This window comes from Echinops telfairi, unplaced genomic scaffold (assembly GCF_000313985.2).
Source record: "Echinops telfairi isolate 266 unplaced genomic scaffold, ASM31398v2 ScPeMD7_7469;HRSCAF=8507_1, whole genome shotgun sequence".
Classification (NCBI taxonomy): domain Eukaryota; kingdom Metazoa; phylum Chordata; class Mammalia; order Afrosoricida; family Tenrecidae; genus Echinops; species Echinops telfairi.
Genome location: NW_022111373.1, coordinates 13,197,041 through 13,215,825, shown reverse-complemented (window position 1 = coordinate 13,215,825; position 18,785 = coordinate 13,197,041). Strand labels below are relative to the sequence as shown.

Here is an 18,785-nt window from a genome sequence, read left to right as displayed (position 1 = left end):
TGAGTTAATTCTGGCTCATAGTAACCCTCTAGGCTGGGTAGAATAGCCCCTGTGGGTTTCCAAGATTGCAACTCTTTATGGGAATAGAAAGCCTCATCTTTCTCTGTTGGAGCAGCTAATAGTCTTGAACTGTTGACCTTGAGTTTAGCAGCCCAATGCATAAACACTACACCGCCAAGGTCCCCTTTAACCTCAGAATGAGTTCGTCTTGCTGGTACAGATATCTTAATGCTTTACTCTTATGAAGTCTAAAAGAGCCCTTATGGAAGTGTCCAGTGCATGGTTGCTAGCCCAAAGATCATTGGTTCAAGCACCATCAACTGTAGCTAGTGGCATAGCAGTCATTCTGTTCCCATTTAAAATTGTTGTTCTTGGTTGCCGTAGAGTTGGCTCCAACTTCTGGTGACTTTATTCACCAGGGGCTTAATCCACGCATATTTCCCTTTAGTTTTTTGTTTGTTTGTTTGTTTTTTAAACTGAAACAGCTTTAAAATGAGTCAAAAGGGAGATCAAATGACAAGATATTAATTTTTGACTTAACTATGTCTGCCTTAATTGACTTTACAATGCTCTCTGACTGATAATAGGCTTATTCACATTCCTCAATTATGATCAGAAGGGATTCACCAAGGCTTAATCCATGTCTGCACCCTGCAAATGGATTTTGGGCTTTTAATGTTATCCAGAGCCTTCTGAAAACCAGGTGTTCACAATTTAAGCTCTGATACCATTCCCTCCTGTAGATTTTGGATTCTATTATTTACAATCCTTGGATCACACAGGTTGATGTACTTCTTGTATGTGGATATACTTGCTATCTCACTTAGATGACTGTTTGTTTGAAAACAAACCTTTAATACCCCAGCTTGGCACCATCTAGTTTCTTTCTTGTCTTTTTAATGGCATTTTGCTTTTTTTCATAGATGCTGTTCTTGATGCCATTCCACAACTTGTCTGGTCTTGTCATTAGTGTTGAATGTGTCAGGTTTATTCTTGGGATTTTCTATAAATTCAGATAAGATATACTCAAGATCTGCTCCCATAAGGATATTCAGCCTAGGAAACCCTGTGGGGCAGCTTTGCTTTTTCTATGAATTTAATGGACTCAGCAGCCATAGGCTATGTTTTGTGAAAACAAGAAAGGAAGATTGCTAGTAATATCTTTAAAATTAGCAGGGTCTCATTTGTCTAAAGGCTTTTCTTTCTGTGAAATTTAAATCCATTGTCTATGGTATATAATATCCAGTTTTTCTTGGCTGTCTGTGTGAACAGGGTTTTAGAACTTAAAAGGAGAGATGCCTGGAAAGGCCTGTTATTTATGACACCGGGGCCCTGCCCTTCAGGGATCCTATGTATTGCTCCAAGTTCTAGTCATGTATTGATCCCACTGCTCTTCAGGTCTTATGGCCATGTAGTTCATGACATAATAGCAACAAACACTGATATGAGGAATCAAAGCGTGACTTAGAATTCTGCTGTTTAAAACCTTATTAGGTAAGACTTCAGGTAAGTAATATTATTCTTCTCTGCTTCCATTTCCACATGTTCTAACGGCTACAGCTGGGCTCTTTGGTGTTTAATATTGTATCAACTACCATGTCATCTGTAATTCAGGGATTTTCTGTCTGATGTTCTCAGTCATGCTAAGGAGTTAGCCTGGGGTTCTAAGACTTGATGGTCAGAATAGAGACAGCATTCCCACTTTCTTCAAGAGAAGGATTTACAGAATCATAAACGCCACTTTCTTCAAATTCCCCATGCTGCAGGTCACACTGGGTAGCACATATGGTGTAGTAATTGAGGGCACAGTCTGGGGCCACATTGCTTGCATTGGAATTGCGACTCACCATTCAACTTTAGGCAAATTATTTAAACCTTTTGGTGCTTCACTATTTGCTTTCAAACATGGGGTTAATCATAGTTGTCATTCTCTGGGCTACTACAAAAATGAAATGAGTATTGCACATAAAGTATTCAGAACTATGTCTGGCATATTATGGTTGGTCAATAAGTTTATCTTCTCTCTGAAATATCTTCAACAATGGTCTGTATACTACATGTAATGAAGGACAATGTACACTCTTTCAAGGTAGCAAATTTCATTTTGGGGACAATTCTGTTGTTGGAAAGTCTTACCTTGTCATTGTATCATAAATGGCATGGGGGCCATAGCTGACCTTCTCTGACTTCCATGAGCCAGGGATCAGACATGCTTCTGTGCTTCACCCTCCTTTCCCTTTGCTGACACCAATCATTCTACCCATGCCACTCTACCTCGATGCTGGGTCCCATAATTCATTGCAATGGTCACACAGAACAAAATACTCACAATTAAAGGGACTTGTTAGGGGGATTAACAGGGTACCACAAGTAAGGATCTGTAAAAAGTAAGGATACAGTCATTGGTCTACAGTAACACCTCTCCTCTGCCAGTAGTTAAATCTCTCTCTAGTACTCAGCCTCTCACCTTAATACTCTCCATTGGTATAGCAGAGAACTTTCTCTAAAGCAGGATTATAGCCACAGGCATAGAGTTTGAAATTATAATATATCCCATAAGGAATTATGGCAAGAAGGGCCATATTAATTGACAAAATCTCACATCAGAATCCCTTTAGGTACAAAGTTATTATCTTTATGATACATTAATTTGTAACTTCTCTTAAATAAGCATTTGCACAGGCATTTGGGAAACCAGGGCATCTACTGGCAAACTCTACCTCTAAGAAGTACGTATACCACAGAAAGAACTGAGGCTTGGCCCTAGCCCTTCCCTTATAGTGAGTCATGTTGTTGTTTAATTACGGGGATTTGGTTTCCTCTTTATTAGGAATCCCAAACCCTCTGGGTGTGGGAATCAGAATGAGAGAATATTGCATGTTATAAGTCAAGTTGTATCTAGATGACATTATTACTTTTATTAGTTTCCTTATTAGTGATAGACCATTAAGAAACTTCCGCTACCTTTAGTATTCAAAACAAATTCTCTATTAGTGAGCCTTTTCTCAGTAACCCCCTAGAGATAAAGCCCCTATTTTTACTGCATATGGACACATCTGAGTGAACTAGAGGAGCCCTGGTGAGGTAGTGGTCATGCCTTGAGCTGCTAACTGAAGGGTCAGCAGTTCAAAACTACCTTGGGAGAAAGATGAGGCTTTCTACTCTTGTAAATGGTTGCTGCTGCTGCTGTTGTTAGGTGCCATTGAGTGTGTTCCACCCATAGTGACTGTGGTAGTTATATAATCTGGTGTCAATTTGAGAGGATTATAAGTGAAGGGGTGGAGCCTGACCTGTCAATCATGATACAACCAATAAGGCCACTGTGTGGTTCTGGCATTCTCCTGAGAATTCTGGGAACTCCTGTATTTATTTCCTCCTTGGAGGCGAGAGACACCTCTTTCACCTTGCTCCCTCCCTGGGAGACATTGCAACTGACAAGACACATGGAACTACCTAAGTGCCCTGAGCTGGAGAAGTCAAATGGACCTACCCTGATGCAACCAGACCTCTGAAGCTGGTAGAGACCCTTACCAGTGCTGAGATACTTACAACACCACTGGATCCAAAGTCTTTCTACCCACTGGCCAGTGATCATCCTGCATTCAACATTATTACATGTGTTTCGTGAGTCTGAAGAGGACTTTGTAGATCGGTATCAGACATACGGGCTAATATCAGACTTATGTGCTTGGACTGGACTGGGTTGGGATGCTTTCTTAATGCACAATTGCTCTTTATTAAAAACTCTGTCTTATACACATATGAGTTTCTGTTGATTTGTTTCTGTAATCTACCCAGACCGACACAGTGACCCTATGCACAACAGAACGAAACAAGGTACTGCACCATCCTTACACTGGTTTCTATGCCTGAACCCATTGTTGTAGGCACTGTGTCGATCCATCGCATTGAGGGCCTTTCTCCTTTGCACTGCCCTTGCACTTCACCAAGCACGATGTCCTTCTCCAGGGATTCATCTCTCCTGATAATATGTCCAAAGTAAGACCAAGTCTCACCATCCTTTTCTGTAAGGAGCCCTCTGGCTGTACTTTCCAGACAGATTGGTTTGTCCTCTTAGCAGCCCATGGCTGTTTCAGTATTCTTCTCCAGCACCACAATTCAAATGCTCCGTGTACAGAGTTACAGTCTCAGAAAGCCCCACAGGGGAGCTCTACTCTGTCCTATAGGGTCACTATGACTCAGAATTGATTCGAGGACTCCAGAGTGAGGTGCCCAAATGATATTTCAGAGGACCTTCGAGGAAGCTATGCCTGGAAACTCCAAGAGGAAGATCACCACAGGGAACGAGAGGTGGGACCTCAAGTACTCCTCACCTCACTCAATATGGACAGTCAGATAATTTGGGGGAAGAAATTGAATCAAGGTTATTTGCATGTCTGTTTTTAGGACATTAAATTGAGTTTTGTCTGCCCATACAAAGTGAAATAGACATGAACACAACCATGCATTTAGAAAAAACAGAAAATAATAGTCTTACTTTTACATAGGTGCATATTTTATGTTCTTAAAATGGGGCTAAGACGTCTTTAGAAAGGACACGTTAGTGTTCTTTTAAGACTTGAGGGATTTTTTTGAAGGTGTTTTTGAAGTAATCACAACAACAACAAATCAGAATACATATGTATTACATTACTTTACCCAGTGCTGGAAAATTCACATTGAACCTGTTTCATAAATGCTTCCCTGATTATTTCTAGTGCCCATTGACTTGGTGTCATGAAAGCTATTCAGCAGTGCAATAGGGATAGATGTTTCCTTTTCAAAACATTGCACAGATACATGATTTCCTCCCTCGCTCCACACTGTAGGAGAAATAGGGAAAGAGGACGATGATAGGAATGTGTCCTCAAGCTGTAACATCTTTCTTCTTCTTTTTTAATTGTTTTATTAGGGGCTCATACAACTCATCACAATCCATACTTACATAAATTGTGTAAAGCACATTTGTACATTCATTGCCCTCATCATTCTCAAAACATTTGCTCTCCACCTAAGTCCCTGGCATCAGGTCCTGATATTTTTTTCCCTATCTCCCCGCTCCCTCCTCTATCATGAACCCTTGATAATTTATAAATTATTATTTTGTCATATCTTGCCCTGTCCGACGTCTCCCTTCACCCAATTTTCTGTTGCCCACCCCCCAGGGAGGAGGTCACATGTAGATCCTTGTCATCGGTTCCCCCTTTGCAACTCACTCTCCCTAGATAATCCCAGTATCGCTACTCACACCACTGGTACTGAAGGGATCATCCGCCCTGGATTCCCTGTGTTACCAGTTCCTATCTGTACCAGTGTTCATCCTGTGGTCCAGGCAGACTTACAATGTAGAATTGGGATCATGATAGTGGGAGTGGGGAGGAAACATTTAGGAACTAGAGGAAAGTTGTATTTTTCATCATTGCTACATCGCACCCTGACTGGCTCATCTCCTCCCTGAGACCGCTCTGCAAGGGGATATCCAGTGGTCTACAAATGGGCTTTGGGTCTCCACTCCACAGTCCCCCCATCATTCACTATGGTAAGATTTTTCATTTTGATGTTGCCTTATACCTGATCCCTTCGACACCCCGTGATCGCACAGGCTGGTGTGTTTCTTCCATGTGGGCTTTGTTGCTTCTGAGCTAGATGGCCGCTTTTTTTACCTTCAAGCTTTTAAGACCCCAGATGCTATATCTTTTGATAGCCGGGCACCATCAGCTTTCTTCTCCACATTTGCTTATACACCCGCTTTGTCTTCAGTGGTTGTGTCGGGAAGGTGAGCATCATAGAATGCCAATTTAATATAATAAAGTATTCTTGCATTGAGGGGGTACTTGAGTGGAAGCCCAATGTCCTTCTGCGACCGTAATACTATACCTATAAATATAGGCACATAGATCTATTTCCCCATCCTCATATATAAATATATTTGCATATGTGCACACCTTTATCTAAACTTCTATAGATAATCCCCTTTGCCTCACAGTTCTTTCCTCTATTTCCCTTGACTTTCCTCCTGCCCCACTATCATGCTCAGTCCCCACCAGAGTTTCAGCAATTCGTCTTTGTTACATTCCCCTTGATCATGCTCTACCAGGCCTCCCATACCCACCTCACCACCAATTTCAAAGGACGGCATTGATTCTGTAGCTCCAGGAGAGGGACATATCTGATCGGAGCATACAGGAGCAGATGAAGGGGGAGGAGGAGAGAGTGGAACACATCCTGGCCCACCAGGCCTTGAGGACAATGATCCCAATTAGAGCAGCCAGTCCACAGAGAGGATCACATGGCCAGCCCCACTATGAGACATGACGCCCCTCATTGACCCATGGCTCTGCTGGGGACAGCATTAGAGACACAGTGTGTGAATTGCACCAGATCTGATTCCACCACACAGGCAAAGCACTGGGGGAGTGCAGCGGAACAGCAAGGGAATGGAGCGACAAGGTCCCCAGGGAATGCTAAAGGTGGACTTTGGGGCCAGGTGCCCCAACACACTGGACTGGAAAATACTCCTATAGGCCAACAAACGATCCTTGAACTAACTATAAGCTTTTCTTTCTTGTTGTGTTTTGTTTTTTCAGTAGTTTGTTGTTGCTGTTTTGTTGTATATTGTTGCTTGGTTTTGCTCTGTCTTGTTTTTGTGCATGTTATTATCTCCACAGGTCTGTCTAAATAAGATAGGCTGGATGAACTATCTGGAGGAGAAAACAACAGGACTGACAGTTCCAGGGGGACATGGGGGAGGTGGCGGTGGGGGGAAAGGAAGTGGTGTTAACAAACCCAGGGAAAAGGGAACAACAAGTGATCCAAATTGGTGCTGTAACGTCTTTCTATACTCTAAGTCATCACCATAGTAGAGTTTGTAGTTACCAAGGAAACCATAGCAGACTCCATTATACCCAAGTACAACATTTTAGTTGCCAGGCTAGTGTTGAAATCATTTGATGTCTATGACTAATAAAAAAACATGTTGGCAATTTGATTTTTTTGAAATGGGCGAAGGGCTTGATTAAAACTATGAATTAACAGCATGCAGCTGTTCTCTCTGAAGAAAAAAAAGGCGGGGAATCCTTTAAACTCTAAATGAAAACCCCAACAGAGGTCCCAACCAAAACTTTAAGTAATAAATGCAGGTCCTTTATTCAATATTTAATTTAAAATTGATCTCCCCTTCCATGTTCCCTTGTAGATAAGTTATAAAGTTCATACATTTGTGTCATGCTACCCCTGAACTCTAAGGAAGCCACAAGCCATCCTGTCATCTTATTCCAACCCCTTAAAAATACCAGAATTATCTTCAAAATGTCCCTCATAGTCGTACCAACCTAGAGGGACAGAAGGGGGTTGGGGTGGGGTAGTGGCGGAGTGAGAGCGGGTGGAGAGGAAAAATCCAGAGGTGGATAGACTTGGATGTATTCCAGATTTACAACTCTCTCTCATCCTGGGCCCCAGAAGTTTCCATGGACTTGGCAGAAAATCCTTAACCAGTATCCACTTGACCATCCCCAAAACAGGCAGGGCATGACCAGGTGCCATCTCATTTTGTTATGGATGCAGCTCTTACCATTAATGGTGCTTTCTCATGTGGTACCCAAATCAATCTCCTCCTGTTTTCTATACTTTTATCTTCATGGCACCTCTGAGACATTGTTTGATTCAACTTCTCCGCTGAATTGTCCTTCAGAACTCCGGAGTCAACTGACATAGCTCCCCTCTACATTGATACTGCTCACTAAATGCCCCCTAATTTCTTTCTGATGATAAAACAATTTGGACAAATGAAATGACATACTAGAAAAGAGATCACATAATAATCCTAAGAGAAGACAAAAAGTGGTCTAGAAATTTGAATGAAAAGGTGAATTTAATCCCCTGGTGAAATTGAGGAACCCCTACTCTGTCTAGAGTGTCTATGGTATCATCTGTCCCCAAAGATCTAAAACCTAATAACACTCTTCAGGAGACCATGCCACTCCTAGTAAAGACCCATTAGACCCCAAATTGCAAACTTTGGCTGTTATTTATTTGCTTCCAATGCCTTCTTTGAAAAAAGAAAAGAAATGTGTTTTAGAAGAAAACTTACCTGCAGAAGAACAGTTTTAATATGATTTGGGAATCTTTAATTCTTTGTATAAGGCTTCTGTAATTCAGCATAAAGATTTTGAGATTTAATCCTGCATATATATATATATATATATATATATATATGTATGTATATATCTTATTGGGGGCTTTTACAACTCTTATAACAATCCATGCATCAATTGTATCAAGCACATTTGCACATATGTTGCCATCATCATTTTCAAAACATTTTTTTCTGCTTTAGCCCTTGGTATCAGCTCTGCATTTTTTCATTCCTCCCCCACCCTCCCACCCTCATGAACCCTTGAGAAATTATAGATTATTATTATTTTCATATCTTACACCATCCGCTGTTCCCCTGTACTCATGTTTCTGTTGTTCATCCCCCTGGAGGTAGGGGTGTTACATGTGAATCATTGCGATCAGTTTCCCTTTTCTTCCCCTTATTCCCCCATCTTCCCCCTACTCTCATGGTATTACTACTCCCATTACTGTTTCTGAGGGGTTTCTCTGCCCTGGATTCCATGTGTCAAGAGCTGTTATCTGTGCCAGTGTACATGCTCTAGCCTAGCCTGATTTGCAGGGTAGAACTGGGGTCATGTTAGTGTGGGAGAGGAAGCATTAAAGAACTAGAGGAATGCGTGTTTTGTAGGTCCTATACTGCACTTTGACTGACTCTTCTCTTCCTTGTGACCCTTCTGTGAGGGGATGTCCAATTGTCTGCAGATGGTGCCCCAGTATTTCATTATGAAAATTTCATTCTTACAGAAATGTTGAAATAATTGCATAGTGGACATGAAACACTCAACAACTCAATTATATAATTAACATTTTGGTGTGTTAGATTTATCAAATCTATTTATTTCTTTATCCACACATCTACACATCTTATATCTTATGGATTTCAGTGTAAATCTCAAATCTCACTCACTGGAACACTTAAACTCAAATACTTCAGTATACATACCATTATCAGTTGTTTTTGCTTTGATACTTTTCATTAATGTTCCCCTCTGCATCGCTCTTGCCGTACTTTTCTTTATTCCTTCTATTTTCTCAATTTACAATTCTGCACTGCTCCTTTGCTTTCTATCCCCAACGCCCTAAGTGACAAAGGAAGATGTGAGAATGGAGGAGTCTTGAAGTGGTATCAGGAAAGGTCGTGATGACCTCACAGGGCCTCAGAGTTATTACCACTGTAGATCTCTCCTTGTGAACAAGCTGAAGCTAACCAATTCAGAGAATGGACCCAACATAATAATTTATTTTGAGAAATACAGCCATCGAATAACAGATAGCTGCATATCTTGATCAGTTCAGGCTCTCCCTGAACAACTCTATGCTGAATTCATTCCTTGTCATCAAGTAGCTTCTAACTCATGGCAATCGCAATTGTTTCAGAATAGAACTGCCCTCCTTGGCTATAATCAGACTGTAGAAGATCACCGGGCCTTTATTTTATGTCTCTGCTTGGAGAATTGTAACCTCCAACCTTTTTAATTAGTGGCCAAAAGCAAACCATTTGCATCATCCAGAGAGCAATTGAATCTACATGATGGATCAAGTCATGAAAGTGTTTGGTGAATGTAGATGCAGAAGAAGGGAGTTATGGGAAAGTCACAGCACTGATCACTGAGCACTTTGGTATTTTCAGACTTGTCCAGCCCAGTGCTTGACACCAAGGGATGCTTCATACTTACTAGCACAATGCTGTAATGAGTACCTGAAAGAAGAAGGCATATTATCAGAGTAGTAGAAATAACCAATGAGGGCATTGTTAAGCACCTGGCTGCTAACGGAGAAGTTGGTGGTTTCATCTGGAGAAAGGTCGGTTGATATGCTCCTATAAGATTCCAGCCTAGGAAACCTTGTGGGACAGTTCTACTAAGTCCTGTAGGGTTGCTGTATATCGTAGCTGACCCAACACACACAACAGTAGAATTCCTAAGCCCCAGAGTAACACATATAGTTAACTTTCTCAGCTGCTTATAGTTAAATTGGAAGTTCAAGTCTACCCAGAGATTTTCTACTGAAGTCTTTCAGTAGAAAGACCTAGACATTTCCTTCTAAAAAATGAATTGTTGAAAGCCTCCTGGAGGACCGACCATTCTAGTCCGACACACCTGCAGTCAATATGAGTCAGATCAGCTTGACTGTAACTAGAAGTGTTCACACAGAGAAGCCCTGGTAGTGGAATGGATTACAAACCACAAAGTCAAGGAGTTCAATCTCACCAGATGATCTCCAAGAGAAAGTTGAGGATTTCTGATTCTGTAAAGATTTACAGCCTCAGAAACCCACAGGGGCCATTCAACGCTTTCTTATTGGGTCCCTATGAGAGAGAATTTAGCAATGACACATGTTACACAGACAAGAAATTTTCATTGTTCATTCTGGGCATCTCTCACCTGCATTGTGTGGGGTGAAGCCTGCCGATTCCTACCCCATCACAGTCCCTTTACAGAAATTCCAGGACGATTTTTCTCTTTTGAGTGACACATTCTGTCTTTAAATGTTTACGCCTTTACTTAAGCTTTAAGAGTCCTAGAGCCCTGATCATCTGCTTTGGGCTTAGGAAACAACCTGTCTTTACAATGGAAAACTTGATACATATATACAAAATAACCACACATATAATGTGTGATCTGACACACAAAAATAGCTCATGGGTGAGTGCAGCTGGTTAAAAAGTATGATGTGCCCCTAATTTGATAAGCTGATCAAACTGACTTCATTCTCAAACTACGAGGGTGGTTCACTGCTGCTCCAGTGCCCTTCCTCCTTGGTCTTCTTTCCCGACCTCAAGAGCTATATCTGGTACTGACTGTGGGCTACTTACTCGGCAGGCTTCCTAATGACCCACCCACAATGATTTGGCAAAGTGAGCTCTTCAGTGAAGGGGCAAAGCTACAAAAGACGGCAACTGCAGCACTTTCCTCCGAATCGCAGGTTCAATCCCATGCTGACAAACCCAATCCTCTTTGAAAGTCCTGGAACGGAGCTCTCTAGTCGGAACGTTTCAAGGCGAATACCTGGGTTATGTACCAACTTCCAAGAGTTGTTCTTTCAAGGGCTTAGAATCTCAACAAGCAAAGTGTTTAGTAGCAAAGTCCCCCGGTCCTCCATTCTTTGAAAACTATTCTTACAATTGACCACTTTTTTGAAATAGAGATGATAGTAAACATCCTCAAATATCAGCATCTTCGGGTCAACTCTGCAACATTTTGTTTATTTGCATGAAATCATATGGTGTTGGCGGAGGGGGGAGGGGGGATGAGTCAAAAACAAGGTTCTGACAATTTAATGTGAATCTACTTAGAGATTGGGGGTTTCTGGGTGGAACAAAGAGGCCATGATGGCATAGTGGTTATGTGTTGGGCTTCAATCTGCAAGGTGAGTAGTTTGAAACCACCAGCCACTCCATAGGAGAAAGTCAGGGCTTTCTACTCCCATAAAGAGTGACAATCTCAGAAACTCACAAGGATAGTTCTAGCCTGTCCTGTAGGGTCACTATGGGTTAACATTGCCTCACTGACAGTGAGTTTGATTTGTGTTTGGGGGTGGCACAAACAAGTTATGCACTCTACTGCTGGCCAAAAAATTAGGTAGTGTGAACCCACCCAGCAGCGCCTTGGGACACGGTCTGCTTCTGATAGGTCTGCACGCGGGAGGGTTGCTATGAGTTGGCATAGACTTGACAGCAATACCACCACCCCTTACCAATTGGGGAAACAAACAAACAAACAAAACAAGTGATCCTTGTAGGCACTGGCACTTCGGTGGTGAAAGGCCAACTGGCAACTAGAGCTCCTCTCCTATTGCTTCTACTCCACTGGGTTCAGATCCAGATAAAAGCCTTGGAGGAGGGAGGAGACACCATGAGGTCCAGAGGGATTTCACTGTTGGCGATTCCAGGGCTCCGACCTGAGCGCACATTTGCTCAGATTCACAAACTTCGAACAGGACCTGGTCCTGATAAACAAGGAGCGTTTCATCTACGCCGGGCTTCAAAGACCATGTTTATTCAGACACCAGCTGCCCCTGTTATTCCTTGGCTGTATCTGTCTCTAGTGACGGAAACTCTTGTTTTGTTCTCTTTTGTTCTTTCCTCTTTTAAAGAAATTAAAGCACAAAAAGAATGTGAAAAAGCTACAGACTGATCTGGCAATGGCTAAGCAAGAGGCTGCCCTCACAGCCCTGGAGCTCAAGGAGAAGATAAAGGCTCTATGTGAAGGAAAGCCAGCCCCTAGAGGTCAGTATTACCATGTGACACGTACACGCTGGCCCACAGCCCTGAATGAGGCATAGAGCTTTATTGGCAACCAAGCCAAAAGTGGGGCCCCAGCCCTGGCTGCATCCGGGCCCAGCAGCCTTCTGGCCTGGCCTGGTCTGACCTCCATGTAGCAGGAATAGAAACAGCTCGACCGGCTCGCTCCAGGCTGTCTTCACTTCCACCTCAAGGGACAGGGAATGAGTCAGTGGTTCACTCAGGGAAAGTCTGCTAAACTGAAAAGCTGGATTGGCGTCCATCTGATAAGTGTGGCTGCACAAACTGGGTGGCAGTGAGGGCCGCTGCGGGAAGGGCAGGGCATAAGAAGGAAGGCCCGAGGCCCTCAGGGATCAGCTCTCCCAGCTCCAGAGGGGTTTGGAGCTTGTCAAAAAATGCAGGCAGGCACAGGGCAAGGAAGGCCATGGGTTTTGAACAATAAGTGAATGGACTGGAACCCATCAGGAAAGGCTGGGTGAGTCACAAGGACTTGAAAACAGAGGGGAGAAGTGGGGGACAAGGGAACAAACTGAAGCCACTCAGGTTGTCACCATCCGTGCTAATCTGAGTTACTACTGAATACTACTGGGCCAGGCATTTTGCTAAACACTTCGCAGGTATTGCTTTTAATTCTCAGAATAACCCCGGAGGGGAGTACATGGATTACTTCACAAGACTAAGCAGAGGCTTAACAAAATCAAACCCATAGCCATGGCGCCTACCCTGACACTTAGCGACCCCACAGGACAGAGTCCAACTGCCCCCTGAGTTTCCTGGGCTGTAATCTTTTCATAAGCAGGCTGGCACAGCTTTCTCCTACTGAACAAGTGGTTTGCAGCCGAACGCTTTAACCACTGCACCACCAGAGGCTTTCAAGACATTCAGCATCTGCCCCAGGTTAGACCTCGGCAAGCAAAGCCGGACTCCAGAGCCACAACGCACCCACACCATTGTTAGCTGCCGAAGGGCTGGATTCGTGGGGTTTTGTCTCTGCTTGAGCACATACGTCATACGCCAGGGTAGCGCGAGGGCATCCCTGGGCTGCGCAAATTGTTTGCACAGATGTACCGGGGCTTCGGAAGTCCTACCCAGCAGCAGCATTCCTGACGGAAAAACGTGGCTACCTGCTTCCATACAGACTATAACCAAGAGAGTGTGTGTGTGTGTGTGTGGGGGGTGGGGGGGGGGGGGGGGTCCTTTTTCTTTAAGCATCCAGATCAAAGTTTAGTTTTGCACAACTGTGGCTTCCCAGGATGAATGTCTTCTGTTAACGGGTACCACTTTGTGAAGCCCCCCACCGGCCACTGTTTGCTGTCAGGCTTCGTTTGTTATGCATAAGCAACTTTGCAAAAAGAGGAACAAAGTGGAAACACCTGGAGGAGGAGGCAGGCGGCGGTGCGGTGGCTGCGGATTGAGACCTCCCAGCATCCTGACTGCACTGGCCGAGCTTTGCATCGGAGGTTAGTTTTAATGTTCCGTTTTGAATCGCCTTTACCCTGAGTTCAAGGGTAGGTGATGCAGCCACCTTGAAATACACGCTGAAGGTCAGTTCCTTTTTCTTGCAGGGAAGCAGCATCAAATGGTGAGTTTGCTTGCAGCAGTATGAATCTTAAAGAATAGAATCATTAAGGAAGATTGCCCACCTCCAGGCCTCGATCTTCAAACATCATAGCCAGCTGTTTCATTGGCTGGGCAATACAAAACTCTGATTGTAAAGCGCATTCCCTCATTTGAGGGAAGCTTTCAATCAACTGGATTTTATATCAATGACAACAAAAAAGATATCACTGCAAGCTAATTCTTATTACTTTCATTTTGACAAAAATAATATTATACGGTGTCTAATGATAATGTCTTTTGATAGAGTAAAATTAAAGTACGGTTACTCTAATGGCTGGGGGTGCATGGAAAGAAGACATTGAATCCTGTCTTTTCTCCTTTGCCCATCTTTTCTCCCAGTTTCTGTTTGGGGGTGTTTGGGGTTTGTTTGTTTGTTTGTTAAATAAAAGAGCGTGGTGGGATTTTTTAATTAAAAAAAAATACCAGTGTGGCAAAGAGTCCAGTTCATGTATCTGTGAACTGATGTACATATAAATAAAGCATTTTAAAATCAAGTAGGAATCAGAAGAGTGACTCCCTTCTGAGCTACATATCATTTCTTTTATTTGGTGGAGAAACTGAGTCAGTGACTTGACACAAAGCACAAAGGTCTTTCACCAAATACATGAGTATTCCAACTCTCCTTCTCATCCTGCACAACCTCAACCTGAATTCAATCGCCCAGGGCGACATTACTTCTCATTCTCAGAAACCCTGGTCACCTTTACCTACAGCTCATTCACTAGAAAACATAATGTTAAAAGATGCTGATGATTTTGACAATGGCCACAATCTCACCCCAATAATAGCTGGTGCACCTCCACCCATCCCACAACGCCAACACATTCCTGACCCTACCGCAACACCTCTACTTGCGTTATCTGTGTCCTTTCAAAAAAGTGTTTGTTTTCTGTACTTAGACCTCTGCTGGTTACAAAAGACAGATGACTCAGTCATAAGGGTTTAGGAATGAAGAGGGATTTCTTGGTGTGTGTAAACAGACTAAGAAAGCACATGCCATTAGTCCGTTGGTTTCCGCCTCTCAGATACCATCATCATGCCCACCTCTCTCTGCACTTAGTTTCATTCTCTCAAGCTGAGGGTTCCGAGAGCCTGGAGATGGTGAGCCAGCCTTCATAAAATCTCTTCTCTGGAAAGAAAGAAAACTTTTCCCCACCACCTCCAGCTGGAAATCTCTGTCAGGCTTAGGTTGGGTCCCGTCGCTGGACGTAGACCAATCCCTATAACTGATGGTGGAGAATATGATTGACCATGCCTGGGTCAGGTTCCCGGGGAATAAGGGTAAAAAGGTAGAGTGTCCTGCCTGGCAGATCCCACTAGAAACCCAAGATTAAATTGAGAGAGCACAATTCCATTCAGGGAACGAACACTCCATTAATGGAAAGTAGGGAACAAAACCAGCACATGTGCAATACCCTCTGTTAGTGTCAGGTACACACTCAATGTCATGCTGGAGGAGTCACCCAGGCCCCGGGTGTTTGCATTTTCAAAGTAGATTCTCGTTGATGGGCAAAAGTTCTTCATGACCCCTCAAGTAAACTTCCGGCAGTATAATTTGAACCCCATAAAAGATGGAGCGCAACCGGTGAATCCCCTCTGAGCGTAGTGCAGGGATGTGAATACCTTTGCTATCACACCGGGTGGTGTAAAGGCGATTATGGCAGGTGTAGTTAGGTGAAATGTAGTTAGATTAAAAAGTCATTTCAGTTTTTAATATTTTCTGCTTTCTTTTCGACAGACTTTTCTGTTTTGTCTAGTCATTATTGTCGTATTTTTGTTTGTCTGCTTGCTTGCTGTTTGTGTGCTGTATGATTTACTGTATATGAAATCCAGGATACGTTGCTCTACAGAGACCACTCTATTGATAATTGCCTAGGTGCACGGTAGGGGGCGGGGAGTTAGCAATAATGAGCGAGCGAAGAGAGTGTTCTGAAATTGATTGTAGTAATGATTGCACACATCTTTTTTTTTTTTAATCATTTTGTTAGGGGCTCATACAACTCTTACCACAATCCAAACATACATCAATTGTGTAAAGCACATTTGTACATTCATTGCCCGTACTAATCTTCTTAATCCAATTGAACAAGTAAATTGTTAAGCTCTGTGAAGTATATGCCAATAAAACTTTTTTTTTTAATGGGGTAGTGTGAACTACTTGGGGAGGGCAGGGGGATTCTCCTTTCGATTTCCATCAAACTATTCCATGATCACTTACCCAGATAATCGGCCTTATTTTAACAGCTCAAATCGCAAGAGACAGAAGGGGAATATTAATTCGAAATGGCATGTGACCTAGATTAACATAAAACTACTTCTCTTTTGTAGCTACAATCTAATGCCCAGGGGTCTAATGAGCAGATCAAGGAAACATTTCTAATTTTTCCTCTTTATTTGTTTCAACATTTTCCAAGTAAGTCTATATATTAGGTTTTCAGTCAGCTTTTCTAATCAGATAGATGATCAGGTATATTAAGAATACTTTTAAGCATATGTAAAGTGATGCAGCAGTGAGCCATCAAAGGTTTGCCTAAGGGAGAGGGGGGTTGTGTATATTCAAATATTTTCGTTCATACACCTACAGTCAACTATTTCACTGGCTATGTACTTAAATTACCTCCAAGGAAATAAATATTTAAGACGATGGAAAGTTAAGCCGAAAAGAAAAACACCTTTCTTATAAAGCTGGCACAGCAGGAAACTTACTTAGTGCAGGAGTGTTGTTTGTTGATTTTACTTTGTGCAAATAATCACAGCCCAAGGAAAATTCCTTCCATCATTTCCACAGCCCGCAACTGAAGTGCTTATGCCTTTATTTACTAGCAGGGTTGGTGCAATACCTGCTGTGGCTCTTCAGAGCTGAAATCCACCTTTTGGCAAACCTCAATATACAAAAATGTAAGGTTAGATTTCAAAAGAATCTTTACTTCTTTTGGCTTTTAAGGACAAAGCTACTTTGTAAAAAATGGATCGCAATGGGACGGTAAATGGGAGCCAACCCACACGTATACATAGGTTTGGCAGGGGTATTTCTACATTTGTAATATCCATGTTTATAGTGGAGCAGGCCCACTTCTTTACCATGATCAAATACTCATTGAGTTTGGAGGCTTAGGACCATAGACTCAGGGCACCCCGTTCACAAACACGGTGTTCCACATGTTGACTATGATGTAGTCGGGGTCTTAAAAGCTTCTAAGTGGCCCTCTAACCTACAACTATTGGTCTTTCCCTGTCCAGAGCAAAAAAAACTCTAACTCACAGCCATTGAGTTGATACTGACTCAGCAACACTATAGAAAAGAGTAGAATTGTCTCTCTGGGTGTCTGAGACAGGAATAATTTACAGGAATAGAAAGCCTCATAGTTCTCCTCCAGAGCAGCTGGTGGTTTCAAACTACTCACCTTGCAGTTAGCAGCCCAATGTATATATAACCCATTATATCAGCAGGGTTCAACGACCCAGAAAATAATTATTTCAAATGACTGATGGATCAAGTAAGTGACCACAGCCTTCACTAGCCTGAGACCAGAAGAACCAGATGGTGCCCAGCTGTCACCACAGAATGCTGTGACCAGCATCCTAATAGAATGTCCCTGGACAGAGTGGGGGAAATGTACTTTGTGATAAGATAACGCTGATTTTCCACATGGGACTGCATTCCTTCAGTTTGTAAGCTTTAAGAAATATAGGTTATAGTAGACAGTAAGACTTTGGGTATCTTCTGTCCAGGAAGCTTTCCCACCTGTCTTTTTCTGGCCTTTAGGAATGTTATCTTGCCAGGAAAATACAAAATCTCTCTGCTTTCCCTCCCCGTCATTTTCCAACTGCATATTTAAGCTCTTCCGCTGGGAGAAGTCTGGAAATCTACTGATTTTTATAAATAACAATGAAAGTAAGAATATCTATTCTGAAGTTTTTGGTTGGGATCCAGAATTTTTTAGCTACAACTGCTGTGGGGATGCAAATGATGCCCAGGTCTTCTCCCTCCTTTGTTTGTAAGACTAATTTTGGAATTATACCATTATCAGGAAATAGGACTCCTCTCTTTCCTTTTTGTCCATCTCTGAGCAATGGTAAAATAAAAACCCAAAGTCTTGTGGCTTCATCCAGAAAGAGCCAAATGTAAAGGCCAGGGCTAGCTAAATGTCAGACAAGGCACATGGGAATTGGCATTTCATCAGTTTCAAAGGTTTTCTACTTAACCATGGAGTCTGCTGTGTGTGCTGTTGAGAATGCTGTCAAATAGCCCAGCCAAGGGCCCAGAAGGAAGATGCTTCCTTTCAGGAAATGTGCAGAGCACGCTGGGGCACTCCTTTGTCAAACATCACCGGATGGACATTTATCTGTCAACATAAGCTCAACTGGAGAAGTTGAGACTGAAAACAATTGGCAGGCAGTCATTAATACCGGTAGAACTGGCCCTGGCATAAACCCCTTTTAGCCAAAACAGAAAAACTGAATGGTTCTCTCCTGCACTTTCCAGAAACCTCGGTATTACTTTGTTTAGTGACTGGCCATTTCCTGATAGGAGATTGAGGTTATACAAGTAAATTTAGGGGGAAGAAGGATTTGGGGTGGCGGGGGAGAGGGGGCTTGAGTTCATCAGATAAAATTTAGATAGAAGGCACAAAACCAAATACTATTGTTATAGCAAGCTCTTCTCTAATAGGTAACTGGATAGTATTTCCAGTTATTTCTGCATAGTACGGTTGTGTTAGGAATACTCTTAGATATATTTTGGAATTATGTTTCCACTTGTTGGTAAACTAAAAGTATATTTTATCCAAAGACTCACTGTCTTGGA

At 42.6% G+C, this 18,785-nt stretch overlaps 1 protein-coding gene across 1 annotated transcript in view; it reads left to right on the top strand.

Annotated features, from left to right (window-relative positions):
* CCDC192 (coiled-coil domain containing 192) overlaps nucleotides 1–18,785 on the top strand; it is a 225,461-nt gene that overhangs the window by 134,281 nt on the left and 72,395 nt on the right. Inside the window, exon 5 of the mRNA XM_045285049.1 lies at nucleotides 12,211–12,343. Coding sequence (XP_045140984.1) covers nucleotides 12,211–12,343 — 133 coding nt within the window. The remainder of the gene's footprint in view (nucleotides 1–12,210; nucleotides 12,344–18,785) is intronic.